The 15988-nt window shown below is 40.8% G+C and overlaps 1 protein-coding gene across 1 annotated transcript in view; it reads right to left on the bottom strand.

The window, feature by feature from the left end:
- Positions 1 to 15988, bottom strand: part of ush2a (Usher syndrome 2A (autosomal recessive, mild)) — a 131843-nt gene that overhangs the window by 69267 nt on the left and 46588 nt on the right. Inside the window, exons 29-43 of the mRNA XM_029846815.1 lie at positions 14420 to 14550; positions 12146 to 12272; positions 10908 to 11009; positions 10486 to 10671; positions 9893 to 10023; positions 9537 to 9804; positions 8421 to 8645; positions 8174 to 8254; positions 6664 to 6849; positions 5315 to 5455; positions 4454 to 4529; positions 4170 to 4255; positions 3212 to 3371; positions 567 to 729; positions 348 to 495 (exon numbers count right to left, since the gene is read on the bottom strand). Of these exons, the coding sequence (XP_029702675.1) occupies positions 348 to 495; positions 567 to 729; positions 3212 to 3371; positions 4170 to 4255; positions 4454 to 4529; positions 5315 to 5455; positions 6664 to 6849; positions 8174 to 8254; positions 8421 to 8645; positions 9537 to 9804; positions 9893 to 10023; positions 10486 to 10671; positions 10908 to 11009; positions 12146 to 12272; positions 14420 to 14550 (2211 nt within the window). The remainder of the gene's footprint in view (positions 1 to 347; positions 496 to 566; positions 730 to 3211; positions 3372 to 4169; positions 4256 to 4453; positions 4530 to 5314; positions 5456 to 6663; positions 6850 to 8173; positions 8255 to 8420; positions 8646 to 9536; positions 9805 to 9892; positions 10024 to 10485; positions 10672 to 10907; positions 11010 to 12145; positions 12273 to 14419; positions 14551 to 15988) is intronic.

Raw genomic sequence — 15988 nt, 5'->3', positions numbered from 1 at the left:
AGTCAAAAGGGAGCACTTTTCATCCACTTAAAAGGAGCCTGGTGAAGCGCTGCCGGCTCACTCGCCGACTCTGTCTGTCTCCCTCTACAACTACATGATCTCTGCACTCCTTTGTCTAGTTCTCCTTTCTCTTTCTTTTGGCCTCCTCATCCGGCTTTTCTCTTGTTTTCCTGGTGAATTTCTCATGCACATATTCAGTCTCCTTCACTCAAAACCCTCTGCTTCACAAGTACAAAAAAACCTTCATGATTCGAGTGTATACTTAAAATGTATTCTAAACATTGTTTTCTCCTGAAGTTTAGGAGCTCGGTGTCTGGGTACAGCAGCCCGAGCTGAGGTTTTCTCACCATTTGGAGTATGAGGAAGTGTCCAGCTGACGTTGAAAGCGTGTGGGGACAAAGGCGTCGCCAGAGGTGCAGGAACATTCTCTGGGCTGCTCTCCTCCGTATGAGCCTGACTAGGGGGGCTTAACGTGCAGCCGCCGCCAGTGCAGGCCTGAGAGGGAAACACAGCGACAGTGAAGGCCAGAAAGAAAATCAGATAATATGCAAGAGGAAGGCACTCACAGCCACTGTGATGGTGTAGGCGGTTCCAGGGCTCAGGCTGCGAAGAGTGTGGTCCTCGAAAAGTTCTGAGCTGTTGTAGATGAGCACAGGCTTTGAACCATCACGTGACAAGAAGATTGAGTAGAACTCCAAAACACCGTTGGCCTGAGTGGGACGCGACCACCTGGAGCGGAAACATCACGTACAGGTGGATGATTATTGGAATACCAACTCTTCATTTCTTCATACTAAATCCAAATTCTGCTATGCTGATAGCAAAAGTGTACATTTATTCTTATGTAACAACAAAATAAAGGAGCAAATTTTTAACAATGATTTTCTGTGAATTGCTGATTGTACCTGTCTATGTCTAATTGTAAAAACTGAAGATTCTTCCAAACAGACACAAACACAGTCATGCACAGACGCACTACGCTTTGTGGAACAGAGGTGTCTCCTTTTCTATATTTAGAAGTGGAAGATCATCCCCAACAGTAGAGGGGAGTGAGGGAGAGATCATGTAAGTATAAATAGAAAAGTGTTGTCTGCACATTAAAACTGGAGAAAAGCTGGCAAAAGTTACTCTTATCAGGCCAGAAATAAACATTAACCAACACCAATATTATTATACTGTCATGGTGTTAAAATTTTGGAATATTCAAATGGAATATTATGAAGCAAATCAACACTTAAAACTCCTTAGAAGTGCCATAAGCTGCTTTTGAATATGCAAAAAATATATGACTAAAACAAAAGTCAATTAAAACTCCATTCTTGACACTATACCAAAAAAAATGTACAACAAAGTATTGTAGATGTAAAATATGACTTCCCGTCTTCAGGGAGGAAAAATCTTTGTATCTGAGATGGATGTAGCAAAAAATGCTTTCTATAAAAGGCTCTCTCATATTGTTCTAAAAATTGGCTTTCTTTTCTCCACAAATCTCTGTTCCAAACATCTTGGCACAACAGCAAAGAAGGGCCATTTTAAAAAGTGATGAATTCCTTTCCTGATTTGAGCCATTAAAAGCCGGTTTTGGAATGAATGATGAGTGTGTGGCAGCACACAATTAGCCACTGTAATAATCTATCACATCTATTATAAGATTTATATGCTGTCGATTAACACAGTGATGTATGTCCACTTTTGGAAGACTAACTCAAAGGGGAGTTGTAATAATCTGTGTCATAACTCACTATGATAATGGTTTTAGAAAACCATTGGTTTTAAAAATGTGTTCGAGAAAGGCTGAAATTTTTTTGCACATTTGAAAATCAATTTGACATCTGTATCATAATCTCTAAGAGTTAACCTGTGAAACTCAACTAAACAGCAACAGATCAAAACATATCAACAACACAATCAAGTCACAAAGAGCAGTTTAAAGGACCTAAACATCCAGAAAAGGTTATACTAAAATACAAACACAGCATCATCACGTTCTATTTTAGCAAATGTACTGATTTAACTTCTGTGCATGCGCGTGCATGTGTGTGTCAGGTACTGTAGAGTGAAGCCTGGGAATAAACCTTGTCCATAATTTCTCTGTATTCTTTTGCTTTAAAGCTATAATAGGATCTTCTCCTTTTCTGAGTTTCCACTCTGTGTTCCCTCACTTACAAATAAAGAGTTATTGACTAGCTATGATCTATCAACCTCTTCCCATTATATCAATATGCTAACAAGGTGATATGCGGCCTTCCCACACCTGGTGAATGTACAGCTGGAAAACATTTTAAAAGGCTCAGGGGATGATAATAAACATCCCTGACAGCGCTACTCTCATGGATGATGTATTACACCTCACAATGTGTTTTAAAGCTGTCAACCATCAACCAGTGCAGGTTTGAAAAAACATATGTATTTTGCATACAACCAGAAACATTTACCAGTAAAATCATGTCAATGAAGATTCAGATTCCTCTGGAAATTTAGTATCAATCCTGACATGAGTCAAATAGAAAATGAATGTACTGACTAGATTTTATATAGCAGCAGAAATGTAGATTTAATACACATATTATAGTCCTCTTTACTGAGCACATATGTTTATATGTATGTGAAGGAGCATTGAGAGATCATCACATCTACTTTATATTACTGATTCTCCATCATTCCCCCTGTCTGTTGAGTGTCTATGCGTATGCTTATGTGCATGCACTAGAGGGTGGCACCATGCCCTCCTGCAGTGAGTCCCAGTGTAAGTGACAGTCTGGACACTGATGGCTTTCACAGATTGATTCTCACACACACACACACACACACACACACACACACACACACACACACACACACACACGCACGCACTCACACACGCACACACACACACACTCACACACGCACACACACACACACACACATGATGGAAAATGTAAAGAGATCTATCTTCCTCTGACACTTCCCTCCGCAGGTGAAAGGTCAAGTGCAGAAAAATATTCTGCATAGTAAACACAACTGCAGAAGGTCACTGGCTCTGCCTCACCCTGCCCAGGACTCAGTATTTTGCAGACACAATATATAAAATAAAGTTTAAACGGGGGAAATATGCTGGTACTGTAATAATTCACCCCTCATTTATACTAAATAAAGTAATAAACAGATTTCGTCACTACATTTTGCAATGAGGTGTGTCGTCTCTCTTAACTGGGTGCGTGTCTGTACTTACTCTACCAGAATTGTCCGTGAGTCCAGCAGGGTAAGAGTTGGTGCTTGCAGAGGCCCAGGAGGAAGCTGAGAGGTCAGTACAGTGACTTGTGAACTGTTGGAGCAGCCCATTGAAGTGCACGCACTCAGTGCAAGAACATGAGTTGAATACACACCAAGTCCTGAAACAAACACGCAGACAGTGGAAGACAGAGAGGTAGAACCCTCCACGCCACACACACACACGCACGCACACGCATGCATTCAAGCACACGCACACACGCGCGCGCGCACACACACACACACACACACACATACACACACACAGCATCAGTCTCAGCTGCATTATCATCCTTGGAAACGTGATCTATTTTTGCATATACTGTATAATTACTGCATCCATAATCCTCCCAATCACTGTGAACATCAGACACTGTATTATTAACCCAGCATGGATGATATGTGCTCTCGTGCATTCATTAACTCACAAAGACACATGCAAACCGTCTTGGCCAGTGTGAAGTTTTGCTATGTAAGTGCATGTTTGTAACATCAAAATGAGTCCTAATCTGTTCTGCTCATACAAAATCTCCGCATTCTGTATGTGCACGCGTTCTATTGATGGATGTTCTGCAAGTTTTTCTGCAGCGCTGCAGTCTCAGTGGTGAAACATGTATTTAGCACCTTCTTTAAGCCTCCAGTGAAAGCTTTCAAAGGAATTATGTGTATATCCGTGCACTAATATTTGCTGTTCTTTGTTTCCCTGCTGCTTCATTTTCATGTATGTGCATGTGTGTGTGAGTGTGTTAAGCGTTCTTTTTCAAAGTGCTATTCCCTTGGTAAAGACTGAGATGCTCTTTTCTCTTTCAAATGCTAATCCTCCACTCCATTTTGCTTTTCTTCACTCTTCTCCTTACAGCATGGCCCCATCCCTCAACAGTCACAGCTACTACACAAACACACATATACACACACATTACCAGTAATGTTGTGTTGTCTGTCTTGTCCCCTGTAGACAATTTGGTTGTTGTGATAGAGGAGGTACTCTGTAATTCTTCCATTGGGTCTATTATTGGAACAAAAACATTAAACTGCTGGTGATCTGATTATTATGTAACACCCTATTAACAAACTTTATACTTTAATCAAGGCATCCACATAGAGGTGAGGAAATGTGTTATAGTAGACTATATAATCATCATAATAATTTGTGCAAGATTTAATGAATCCATATACACATTTTCACCTCAAACTGTCAATGTACCTTGCTGGAGGGTCCCAGGTAAGATATAGAGCTGAGGGGTAGGTGACTGTAACTGGAGAAGAGACGGCATCTGGAACTGTTAGAAAAAAACTATTTATGCTTTATCTTTGGATTGTTATACATTAAACTATAGTAGGTTTATATTAAAACCCACAACAATGAAACTACAATTATTGTTTACAGGTTGGTTTGAAACTAAGACTTCAACAGAAATGTCCCAAATAAGGAAAAAAAAAAGGAAAACATGGTCTTATATAACTTAATGCTGTTAGACACCAGTTTTAAAACAATGGAAGATTTAAAAGGAGCTCAACTGAAGAAAATGTGTTTGTAATGCAGAGTTTGAAGAATAAACAAATGTTTTTGGCTTTAATTAAATCCTCGCTCATACAGAGGAGGCGTATAATGTGTCTTAATGAGCAGTTTGTTTAAAACAGACCATAAATTCTATTTTCAGTCTTCACCACATGGTTCAGTATCGTAACTCCACAATCACTGAGAATCAATACAGTGATCTCCTTTTTTTCTTTCACTTTGGATTGATTTTTTTCTGTCTCTGCACTGACCCCTGCCGTCACATTATCTACACAACAAGGCCAGTTAGTCCAACACAGATTAATGTCTCTTCAAGGATATTAAGAAAAATCTTTCACTTTTCAGCTTCCTCTTTCCTAAATAATCTCCTTCAATGTCCTCCCAGGCAGGAAGCACAGTGGTTCATACTGGCCGTACAGTCAATGTTGTTGATCCTTTCTCTGTATTTTTCTACTTATTCAGTTCTCAGATCACACTTTCTTTGATTTTAAGCTGTGACTTTTGTTCAGTATATGTGTGTATGACAGTCTGGTATATTGTGTTTACCTTCTTCTGGCGTTGTAAAGTGTGATCTTAAATCAGACTCCTGAGCTCTGTTGTCACGAGGGCTCTCTGTGCAGCCAGGAGGGCCACAGGCACTCACAGTGACCAGGTATTTAGTGGACGGGGTGAGACCTGACAGCACACCTGTAGAAGGTCAGGAACAGATTCGAGGAGGGGGTAGAGATACTAAAAAGTCAGTTGGAAAAGCTTTAAATAGGCTAACTTACTTGCATGATTTAATTAGACAGTCACATTTAGTCAAACATACCAGTGCGTGCCTTTTTAAATGTATTTAATTTAAATGTTTATATATAAACTGGTGATGTCCTTTACAACCGCCTTGGTTCAACCCTGGTTTACGTACATTCAGAGTGTCCTTTAACTGTCAGGCCAGGTATGTATTTAGCTTTCTCCAACAATGCAATTTAAATGCACTGCTTGTGTCTCTGCGACTGTTGCTACGCAAACTTGCTGCATTTGGCAAACACCAAGAGTCTCCTCTAATTGGAAAGCCAGAGTCGTCTCTCTGATGTGTTTTGTCCTAGTCGACTCTGCCCGCTCTACTCTCCCGAACCTCCTAAGTAATTTTTTTACATCCCGCCTCCTACACCCCCCAAACTCTCACCCTGTGCTTCCAGTCACCCTGTACTCTCTTTTTCTCTTTCTCTCTCTCTCTTCCATGTCTTTTAATTCAATTAGGGGCCAGGGCCCCACTTTGCTGCCATTACACCCTCATTTGCTCTCTGTGTTTTTTAGCCGTTGGTGTAATTCTACAGTCAGGTGTCGAGGCCATCATAAATTAACAAGAAGCCTTATGGCGGACTTAATGTCTGGCAAAGAAAGAGGGAGGGAACGAGAGCGCAAGGGACGGAGACAGAGAGCTCATCTTCATATTTGCCTGGAGACATGGAAGACTTGAGGGGAGGAGGGACGAATAGCAGCGGCGCAAGCAGACATTATCATCATCATAAAAGACGAGAGGAAAGATCGAAAAGTGAGCAAAAAAAAAGAGGGCGGGAAGAGGAGTGGTGCCAGGGTATGACATCACTGGGGTAGTCCTGAGTGTCGCTATCCAATGGAGATGGTCCTCTAAACTTGGGGACTTGCCAGAGAGGCAGTGTGTATGTGTTTGTATGAAGAGAGAAGTGGCTAAAAAAGAATGTGTTTTCATATAGTGATGTGCTTGGAAATCTCAACTGCAAGTTAAGATCAACTTATAAACTATGAAATCATACTACTTTATAATAATAGTGTAATAGTGTTTTTTGATGGCTCTGGGTGTGTGAGAAAGGTGGATGAAAGCAATCTGAAAACCAGCAGAAAAATGCTGGTTGATCATTCAGGTAATGTACCTGTGAACTCTCCATGAGAGTACGTGACTTTGACAGGAGGTACTTCTGGTTGGTCTCTGCTATAGGCCTTCAATTCATATCTGTCAATCAGTCCTCTGATGTCACCACTGGGCGGTGACCAGCTTACCGTGGCACTGAATCCATCCAAGATTTGCACCACGGTGGGACTCGGGACAGATCTTGGCGCTAGCGAGATAAATATTAGACAGAAACCACTGAACCAAACAACAGCATGAAAAAACACTAAAAATACGTAAAGTTAAGAGGGATAAAAGTCAAAGGAAAGATAACAATAAAAAAGTGTAAAAAAGGAAAGAAAGCAAAACAATAGGTCGAGTACATTTGGTTAAAAATGGATTCCCTCTGTTTTAATAGGCCCAGTAAATCAAACCTCCCTATTAGCATAAACACTATTTATGAGAGTAGTAACTTTTTCAGCACTGAATTAATGCAGCCAGCCATTCAATCTGGGCTGTATTTCTCAGCACTCAGTCTCCGTCATTCTCTTTTGCAATCCTCTTCTTTCTGACAGCCTCTCTGTTCCTCTGTCTGCCTCAAAACCCACCCTAATATCCTGTTTTCATTCATGCTTCCACTCTCCTCTACCCCATCCCTCTGGACAAGCAGCCACTGTAAACATCAAAATATGATGTAGGACACAAAGGAAAATTTACAGGCACAAATGTTCTGGTGTGCAGTGCTCTCAGTCCTGGTTCTTCAATTCCCTCTGTTTCCTTTCACCTCCAAATGTTTTATTTTCACCCTCCCTCTACTTCATGGCTCTCTCTGTTCATATATGGTACACCGAGACCTGCCAGTGTATCGTTCGCTACTAACGAGCAGCTTTATATTACGCGGGGGACCACCCGGGCCATTCTGGGTTAACAGCCTTTTACTGGGATGCCCTTTATAGAGGCCTTATCAATCTCTCATGCAGCCAGGCACATGTAATACCAGCGGCTTAACCCTTGTGTGGTGTTCGGGTCTTTCGGACCCAGCTTGTGTTGTTGCACCTGAATGGGTTAAATTTCAAGTTCAAAGAAATAAAAGTCAGTAGTTTTGAACAACCTTGCTTCACTTGTAAATTTGTTTCCACTCATATCTTGATTTTAATTGATTTTCTTTATTATGTTTTAAATATTAAGTTATACATGTGACCTAACAAAGGTAAAGGGCAAATATTAACCATATATATTGTTTATACTGTTTGTAATTGGGAGAAGCTAAACATCGTGTGTTTGATTGTGAGGCATTAAAAGCCACAAAATGCAATGGGTCCATCAGACCTACAAACGCTGGCTGAGTAACAACAATATGAACATTACACAAGGGTTAAATAAGTATCAGATCAGTATCAGTCCAAACAAACATGAAATGTTCCATATCACCAATGTTTCAACACTTTTGAGGGAAATCCTCAGTTGTAGTGAATAGAGACACAGCCCAGACTCACAAACTCACACCATCTTAGAATGTGAGGATTTGCATCACACAGGTGTACACACTCTACCTTTGCCTCGGCTGCGACTTCTTTGCCAAGGCCCTGTTGCCCACCCTCCTGTAGCCATGGCTACAAACCTGTACAAGTACTCTTGTGTTAACAGACAGGAGGAGAGACGAGAAAGAGAAACGTCCTTTAATTTATTAACGTGAAAGAAGTCGACCAACTTCATTTTTTTAACATTCATGGTGATGATAATTGCACTTTTTAATCATTGAACCTATGAATATGCATCTAAATGAGTAGACATCTTTACCACTGAAAGGCTGTAAAGTAGAATCTGTGGCTGATGGCGTTCTCCCACTGTAGACCAAGACTGAATCGTTTCCTCTGCAGTTGTAGCGGCTTTCACTGGTGGGACATCCGTCCAGGTACACTCGGAGAGAGCGCCGAGAGGCGAGATTAAGATCGATAGTCTGACTGATGGGAGGGTTTGTTTCACCACTGTGTATGATCAGGGCCCTTATGCAACCCCCCAAGCCTGAGGTAAAGAATTGAATAAGAAAAACATGTCAGAAGTGTGTTCTGTCTTCTCTTTGATTTTTAATTTACTAAAATAGGATATCAAGGTAATAAACATGTAACAAAAGTTACAATAAAACCTCAAAGTCGTTCAGCTCACATTGAAAATTAATCGTCTAATACAGGAAAGTAAAAATTCATGTACGCCAGGTTACGATTTTGAGTTGGACCTACATCTCAGGAGGTAATGATGCTCTGAGCTGCTCACCATAACCTTCTGCAGACTTCTGCAGAAATGCTAATACAACTGTGATTGGGCCATTTGGTGCTGCAGATGTTCAAGAGAGGCTCAGTCATGTGTGCCCGTATTTAAAAAGAACACAATAAAGAGTTTAATTGAGTCAGTGTTACTGTAATGTCACGTACGTATCTAAAATGTTGGTTATTTAACAGATTTATGTTGAGATGTTGAAATGCAAATATTTTTAAATACACTCAGAAACAAATGATATGTTAGTCATTATGATAAATTTAATTTGATCAATTTATTTTGTAAAAAAATCTAATTACTCAACAGCCCTATGTTAAACCTGGATTCAATAGCACAAAGCCATCAGCACTAACACTAATTATTAGATAATTTAAATGCTGTCTTGGCACCAGTGGACCAACCAAGGTCAACGGTGAACAGAAGACAACACACACACAACACTAAAGACACTCTCATGAAAAAAAAGGAGAATGTACCAAAACCAGGGATTGAAAGAAGGCGTATGTGTTTAGAAATATGGATTTAGCTGCAAAACCAACTAAACAACCTGGGTCAATCCTGGGCCTCCATTTAATTGCCTACATTGTCAAAGAAAAAAAAATCTACTGTGTGCTTTCTTTACTTTACTGTACATCTCACCATGTCTGTGACTGTGTAATGCAGGATGGTGGAGCTCCATAGGTACTCCTCCCAGGTATAACGCAGAGTCTACGCTCAGTCTGGCCGCTTCTCCTCTCACCTCTTCTGCCCAATCATCAACTGCAGCAAAGATAAGCAAGCCGCGCTTCGCAAGTGAAAGCTTTTTCCAATCTCCGCCGCAGTAGCTAAGCCCCACCCACATGTTGAGTTCAGTCATGTGACCATCAGCAGCGAGAATGACTGACAGCAGGCCTGCTTCAATTTCCACCTACAAACACACAACCAAAATACACAATTTCCTCCTTCCTGAGGGACACTTTAAAGAATAAATTTCAACATATTTGATTTGATCTTACCAGCATAAAATCTTCTGTATATTTGTTGTATGCAAAGATTAAAAGTGAATTCAGTTGGTCGGTTCTGAACTCCATAGAAATCTCAAAATCCTGTCCTCCTCTGAAAACATCTCCATCAATCTCCAAATAACCTGCAACAGACAGAAAATAACCAGTAAGGTGGAGTGGGAGCTTCAACGAAGCTGGGTGGAGCATGAAGACACTATTAGAAACCTGTGAAGATGATTTAGGGATGAAATGTTTTGTCAAATATTTAAATGTGACAGTAGAGGGGGAAGACAAATAGATGGTTACAAAGTAATGATGTGATCTTTCACACCAGCCAATTAACTCATCATCACATTTATCAAGATGAAACAATAGTCTCAATATTGGCAACGGCAGCAACAAGCGTCCCCCTGCAGACACTGTGGTCAGTGAACAATGAGTCACTCCAATTCACACCCAGGTAAGAACACTTGCTTTCATATGCAAGTGCTGAATATGATGGTGCAACTGACAGTATTCTTCAGTGTTATAATAGGCATCGATATTATATTGTATTTTTATGAGACCTCATTATGATGAAACAGGAGAGTATGAAGAAATACTACCATGACCCAGAAAATGGGCTCCATCCACAGACTGAAGGGGGCATCCCTCCCAGCTTGCATATGAAGCCGCATTCCTTGTGGCTGCTGTCCAGTCCAGATCTTCCCATTCATCTGAGTGGCTGTCAGTCAGGAACCTCATATCTCTGAGACAACCAGAGAAACCACGAGGCACAAGTCGAGCATCACCTGCCAGACAAGAAGACTTCTCATGAACTAAACTGTGACAATTGTCTCACACGTGTCTCTGCGGAGGACTTTGTATGTGTACAGAGCAACAAAATACATATATGATTAAATGATAATTAGGGAAAGCACACAGATGACCCAGATAAATGAAATGGGAAAAATAAATAAACTATGAAATTAATTAGGGTGACAAATTATAACATTGTTACAGAGAATACTGGTGGATGTGGTCTTACCTGGATCTTCCCTTAGCAAGGTAAAGTTTTCAGGAAGTCCCCCGATAAACACTCCTGTGTTCTCACCAATAATAATGCTGCCGCTGGAAGCTGATTTACTACCTGCAAAGGCAGGATCATCATACAGCATAAACAACAGATATGGTGAGAAATGTCATAAGCATGGTCCCTGCAAAACTAAAGGTTCCAGTTTACAGCATTTACTTCTCCATGGAGTTCCACAAGGTTCTGTACTTGGACCAATCCTTTTCACCTTGTACATGCTTCCCTTGGGGAACATTATTCGGCAGCATGGGATACATTTTCATTGTTATGCTGATGACACTCAGCTTTATTTATCCATGCAACCAGAGGAGACAGAGAAGTTAGTGAAGCTTCAGACCTGTCTTAAAGACATAAAGTCCTGGATGTCTTCAAATCTCCTCTCCTCTCCTCTCCTCTCCTCTCCTCTCCTCTCCTCTCCTCTCCTCTCCTCTCCTCTCCTCTCCTCTCTCTCCACTCCCCTGTCCTCTCCTCTCCTCTCCCATCTCCTCCTCTCCTCTCCTCTCCTCTCCTCTCCTCTCCTCTCCTCTCCTCTCGTCTCCTCCCCTCCCCTCTCCTCTCCTCTCCTCTCCTCTCCTCTCCTGTCCTCTCCTCTCCTCTCCTCTCCTCTCCTCTCCTCTCCTCTCCTCTCCTCTCCTCTCCTCTCCTCTCCTCTCCTCTCCTCTCCCTCCCCTCCCCTGGTCCTGCTCAAGGTTTCTTCCTGTTAAAGGGGAGTTTTTCCTTGCCACTGTTGCTTGTTGGGGGTTAGGCCCTGGGATTCTGGAAAGCGCCTTGAAACAATTTTAATTGTATAAGATGCTATATAAATAAAGATTGATTTGATTTGATTTGATTCTCAAGTCTGTGAATCTGCGGCATTATGTTGAAGCAAATGTGAACTTTGAATATCGAAAGAGCAAAACAAGGCCAACAAATGCAGACATTTGTGTGTGCAAGGGCAGGAGAGATGGATAATTGAGATGCTGAGGAGAGAAAGAACCATCTGATAAAAACAGGTGAGTTTCTGTCTGTGAAGAAGTATTTTTCTCATCAGACAAAGAGTGGCTGGGATTAACCTGACTAATACCTCTAGGCAGAGCTGAGGGATTTACACACTTACAACACCGTAAATAAACGCAGATGCATCACATGTAGAGAGAAGCATAAAAAACACACCACATACACACTGTGTTTGGTATGAATATGAGAGCACTTACCTCTGTATTGATTGTTGACAATGATTGTTCCCACGGCCCCTCGCCTTGTTGCCGTGATGCTGTGCCATCGCCCATCGTTGTAGCGGCGTCCTCCATCACCCTGCACAGTCACCACCACTGCTGATCCCTACACACAAACACAAGCATGTTCACAGTATGGAGATGGTGTTAACACTCATACATTAATGTGACATGACTGAATAATGCTTGATTCTCTACTCTGATCACCACAGGTCACACAACTACTGCATTTTAATTACTTAAATAAATCTGCGACCTCTGGATGAAACCAGACCCTTTTCACATCTGTGCCATCAAAGAGTTTGCTTTCTAACATTAGAAATGATTGATTCTGTGTCCACATGTTGGACAAACAATGTCAGACATCAGGGTCAGTGACACATATCATGGACGCACAATCCTCAGAAGGACACAAACATGGATATTATCATCAAAGTGTGGTTACAGGCCTTTTTGCTACCTATTAAGTATGACATCATTGTTCTGATCAGCTTTTAGCAAGTCGGCAACAAGTAATGTATTAAAAGGGGAGGATGTGCACGCAGACAGCAGATATCTACTCAGACACACGCATGGCGAAGATTTAATGAAGAGATCAATAAATGTATAAATGCCAGAGAACATCAGCCTCTGACATCTTTACTGCCTTCACTAGACAGCTCTACTTAACAAGCCCATAAGTGAAGGAGTTCCGTCTGTTGAGACACACACCCACACATACACACACACAGACCCAACCAACTTCCTCACCTGAGGGATAGTGACAGTGGGCTTAGCAAAAACTTGACTCACTGAAACACTCATAAAGATAAAGTTCTCCATATAACAATGAACAATTTGCTACAGCATTGACAATTTAATATATACAATCACAGCAGATATGGCTTTTCTTCTATTTGTGCTTGGATCTCATCACTATGGACTTAAATAAAGGAAAGGATGCAGGGATAAATATACAGATACATTGAAATTTAATAATACAATTGGAAGGTCCCAAATGTTATTCCTATTCAGATTTTAGAACCTTAAAATGAACACAATACAGGTGTGTCCACTGGATCAACAGAAGGATCTATTCTTGAAGGACAGAGTCAGTTTGTTGTAAATGATTCTTTCATTTTTTTTATCTAAGAAAGATGAAAATGCATTTGAAATTCACTTCTTTGTTGTACAGGTATATACCTGAAAGTTCAAGTAAATGTAAACCTTTGAAAACATTTTTGCATGAATGCATGTGTGGCAGTCCACATGTGCACATATTTATGGGCGTATGACTTTCCTGTGTCATGCTATATTACCCCCCCTGCACTGGTAATCCCATTAGGATAACTCAACAGGCTAATAGGGGAAGTAATGGGCCCAACTATATGTATCTAGGGGAACGCTAATAAGCCATGACACCACTCCCACTCTTAATTACCGCAAAGTAGCCTAAACAAAGGAATCAACCCAGTTGGAGAAGAAACACACACACACACACACACACACACACCATCTCACAGTATTCACAGCTAGACACACACAAGCCAATGAGGATCAATTGAGACATATAGTACACTCCTCCACACACACAGATAGAACTCATTGGTTACATTCTGATCCAAAATTTGATAGTGATTGTGATGAAGAAAGAAAGCATAAGTGTGTGTTTGTCTGGGTGTGTAATTAGTTGGTGGCCTCGTGGAAGTATATATAATCATCTCTCATCATCACTTTCATCATCGAAGTCGTTGACTCTTTAACCCCTCTACATGTGTCTGTACGGCTGGATAAGGAGCGTGTGTGTATGTGCGTGTGTGTATGTGTGCAAAGCTTAATTAGCCTGCAATTGGTATTCATGCACGTTGACTGCAGGGAATGAGTTAATTGCAGTCCAATTCAAACGTTGACACACTTTCAAAGTTTTCCCCTCTCCCAGCCTCCCTGACAGAAACCAATGAGGGGCTACAGATCACATTTGTTAGATGAGAGCAATTGTGAGAGAAAATGGTAGATGGGGAAGGAGGGAGGAGAAAAGAGAAGAGAGCAAGGCAAAGATGGAAGTAGACAGAAGAAAAATTAAAAAGACAGGTAAAAGTGAGCAAGTTAGTCAAGTGGGTGAAATGAATAAATAAAGACTGCTTAAGTTATAAGATGTTTGGATACATCCTTTTGTTAAATACTCGTGTGTGTGTGTTTGTGCGCGGGTGTGTGTGTCTGTAATATTAAAGCGCTTGATGCTCACATTCCTCAGCAGTGACATAGACGACATACCTGTGGGTCAAACAGGAAGTAAGGTCGTCCATCTTTGATCTGAATTGCCACAAACTCTTCTTGGTTTCCTGGAGAGAAGGCAGCGAGCAGCAAACCGTCTGCGGAGTGAGTCTTGAAACTCAATTCAATACCTAATAACACCGGGGAGCCAGAGTTTGTGTTACAGGGCTTAATATAACAACATAAAACAATTTATTTTATTTCATGTTTCACCATCAGTAAAGCACATGAGTCACGAAAACATACATGTTTCTGACAGCACTACATATTTTCCTTCAAAATCGTATCACCTTTATGAATCATTACTTGGTTGAAATGTAAATGCCCACTCTAATTTTTGTAGCACAATGTTAATGTTGAGGATTTCCACTTCTGTTCAGGTAACCGTTGGAATTACTATTCACATGTGACTGTATGGGGGTTTTATTGGGTGAAAAGTGTTATAGATCTGAGGTGAATAGGAAACACAAAAGTAGCACAAATTTTAGATTCTACAGTCAACGTAGAAAAGGGGGAATGATAGAAACTCCATGAAAATTCTTCAGAACAGGAACTACAAGTTTCTCGTTATATTGACTCCCCCAACTCCCTCAGTTATCAACGTGGGAAATGAATAGGTCCTCTGAATTCTCACTGTGCACTGTTTATGTTATAGTGGATCATAGACTGGATCTTAATCCACTACTAGATCCACATAATGACACAGAGGACGTGATTTAAAGTGCATGTCTGACTGTGTGCACATCACCCAGCTCTGTGCGTCTCTGTAGGGAACAGAAGTGTGGGAAGATCTGAGGAGTTGAATGGAGGCAGCCGAGGGTTCAGTAGAAGCCAGTCTTAGCAAAATGGCTTGTATGTGAATTAATTTAACATAGAGAGAAGTCAAACAGTTACATGGACCGCTTAAGATGAATGCAGATTTCACTGCTGCCAGTTTTCACACATTTAAATTCTGTTTTAATCTGGAGCCGTTTACTAATGAGAGGAGAGCTCAGAGTTCACTGTTAAACCTGTGGGATTAAAACACAGATTTAGATTCACTTTTATTATCAACCTGCCTAAAGCTGAGAGTCATGTAGGTTCATTGTGATGTTCATAAAGAAGTGAAGCCTCTCAAGCTAAATCATGGATAGCCAACACAACGAGAACATAAAATGGAAATTAGAAGATTTAAAAGATGGAAAATTTAAACAGTTCAAGAAAAAAGAAAGCCCTGAGTGCGATGGAGAGCAGCTTATTCATTTATGTGACCCACTAAAAGTTGTTTGTTGAACTGATTAATTGTGGAACCTGAAGTGGTGTAGCAAGAGGACCTTTTACTAAAATCAATATGAAATGTTCCCATTAAATCAATTCTTAAATTTGTGGGGAATTTGGGGCGAACGACTTGAAAGCAACTCATACATGTCCAATGTTCCTTACATTCCATCCTGTACATCAAACAGGCACCCGTCATTTACATTCATGACCTTGTCACTGCAGAGACGGGTGAAGTCATGACAGATACCTGACAATTCATTTTTTCCTTTTAACCTTCTGCGTCGCACTCTCTTGATCTTTCCATTGCTT

Source organism: Takifugu rubripes, chromosome 13, assembly GCF_901000725.2.
Source record: "Takifugu rubripes chromosome 13, fTakRub1.2, whole genome shotgun sequence".
Lineage (NCBI taxonomy): Eukaryota > Metazoa > Chordata > Actinopteri > Tetraodontiformes > Tetraodontidae > Takifugu > Takifugu rubripes.
This window is presented reverse-complemented; position numbering and strand designations above follow the sequence as displayed.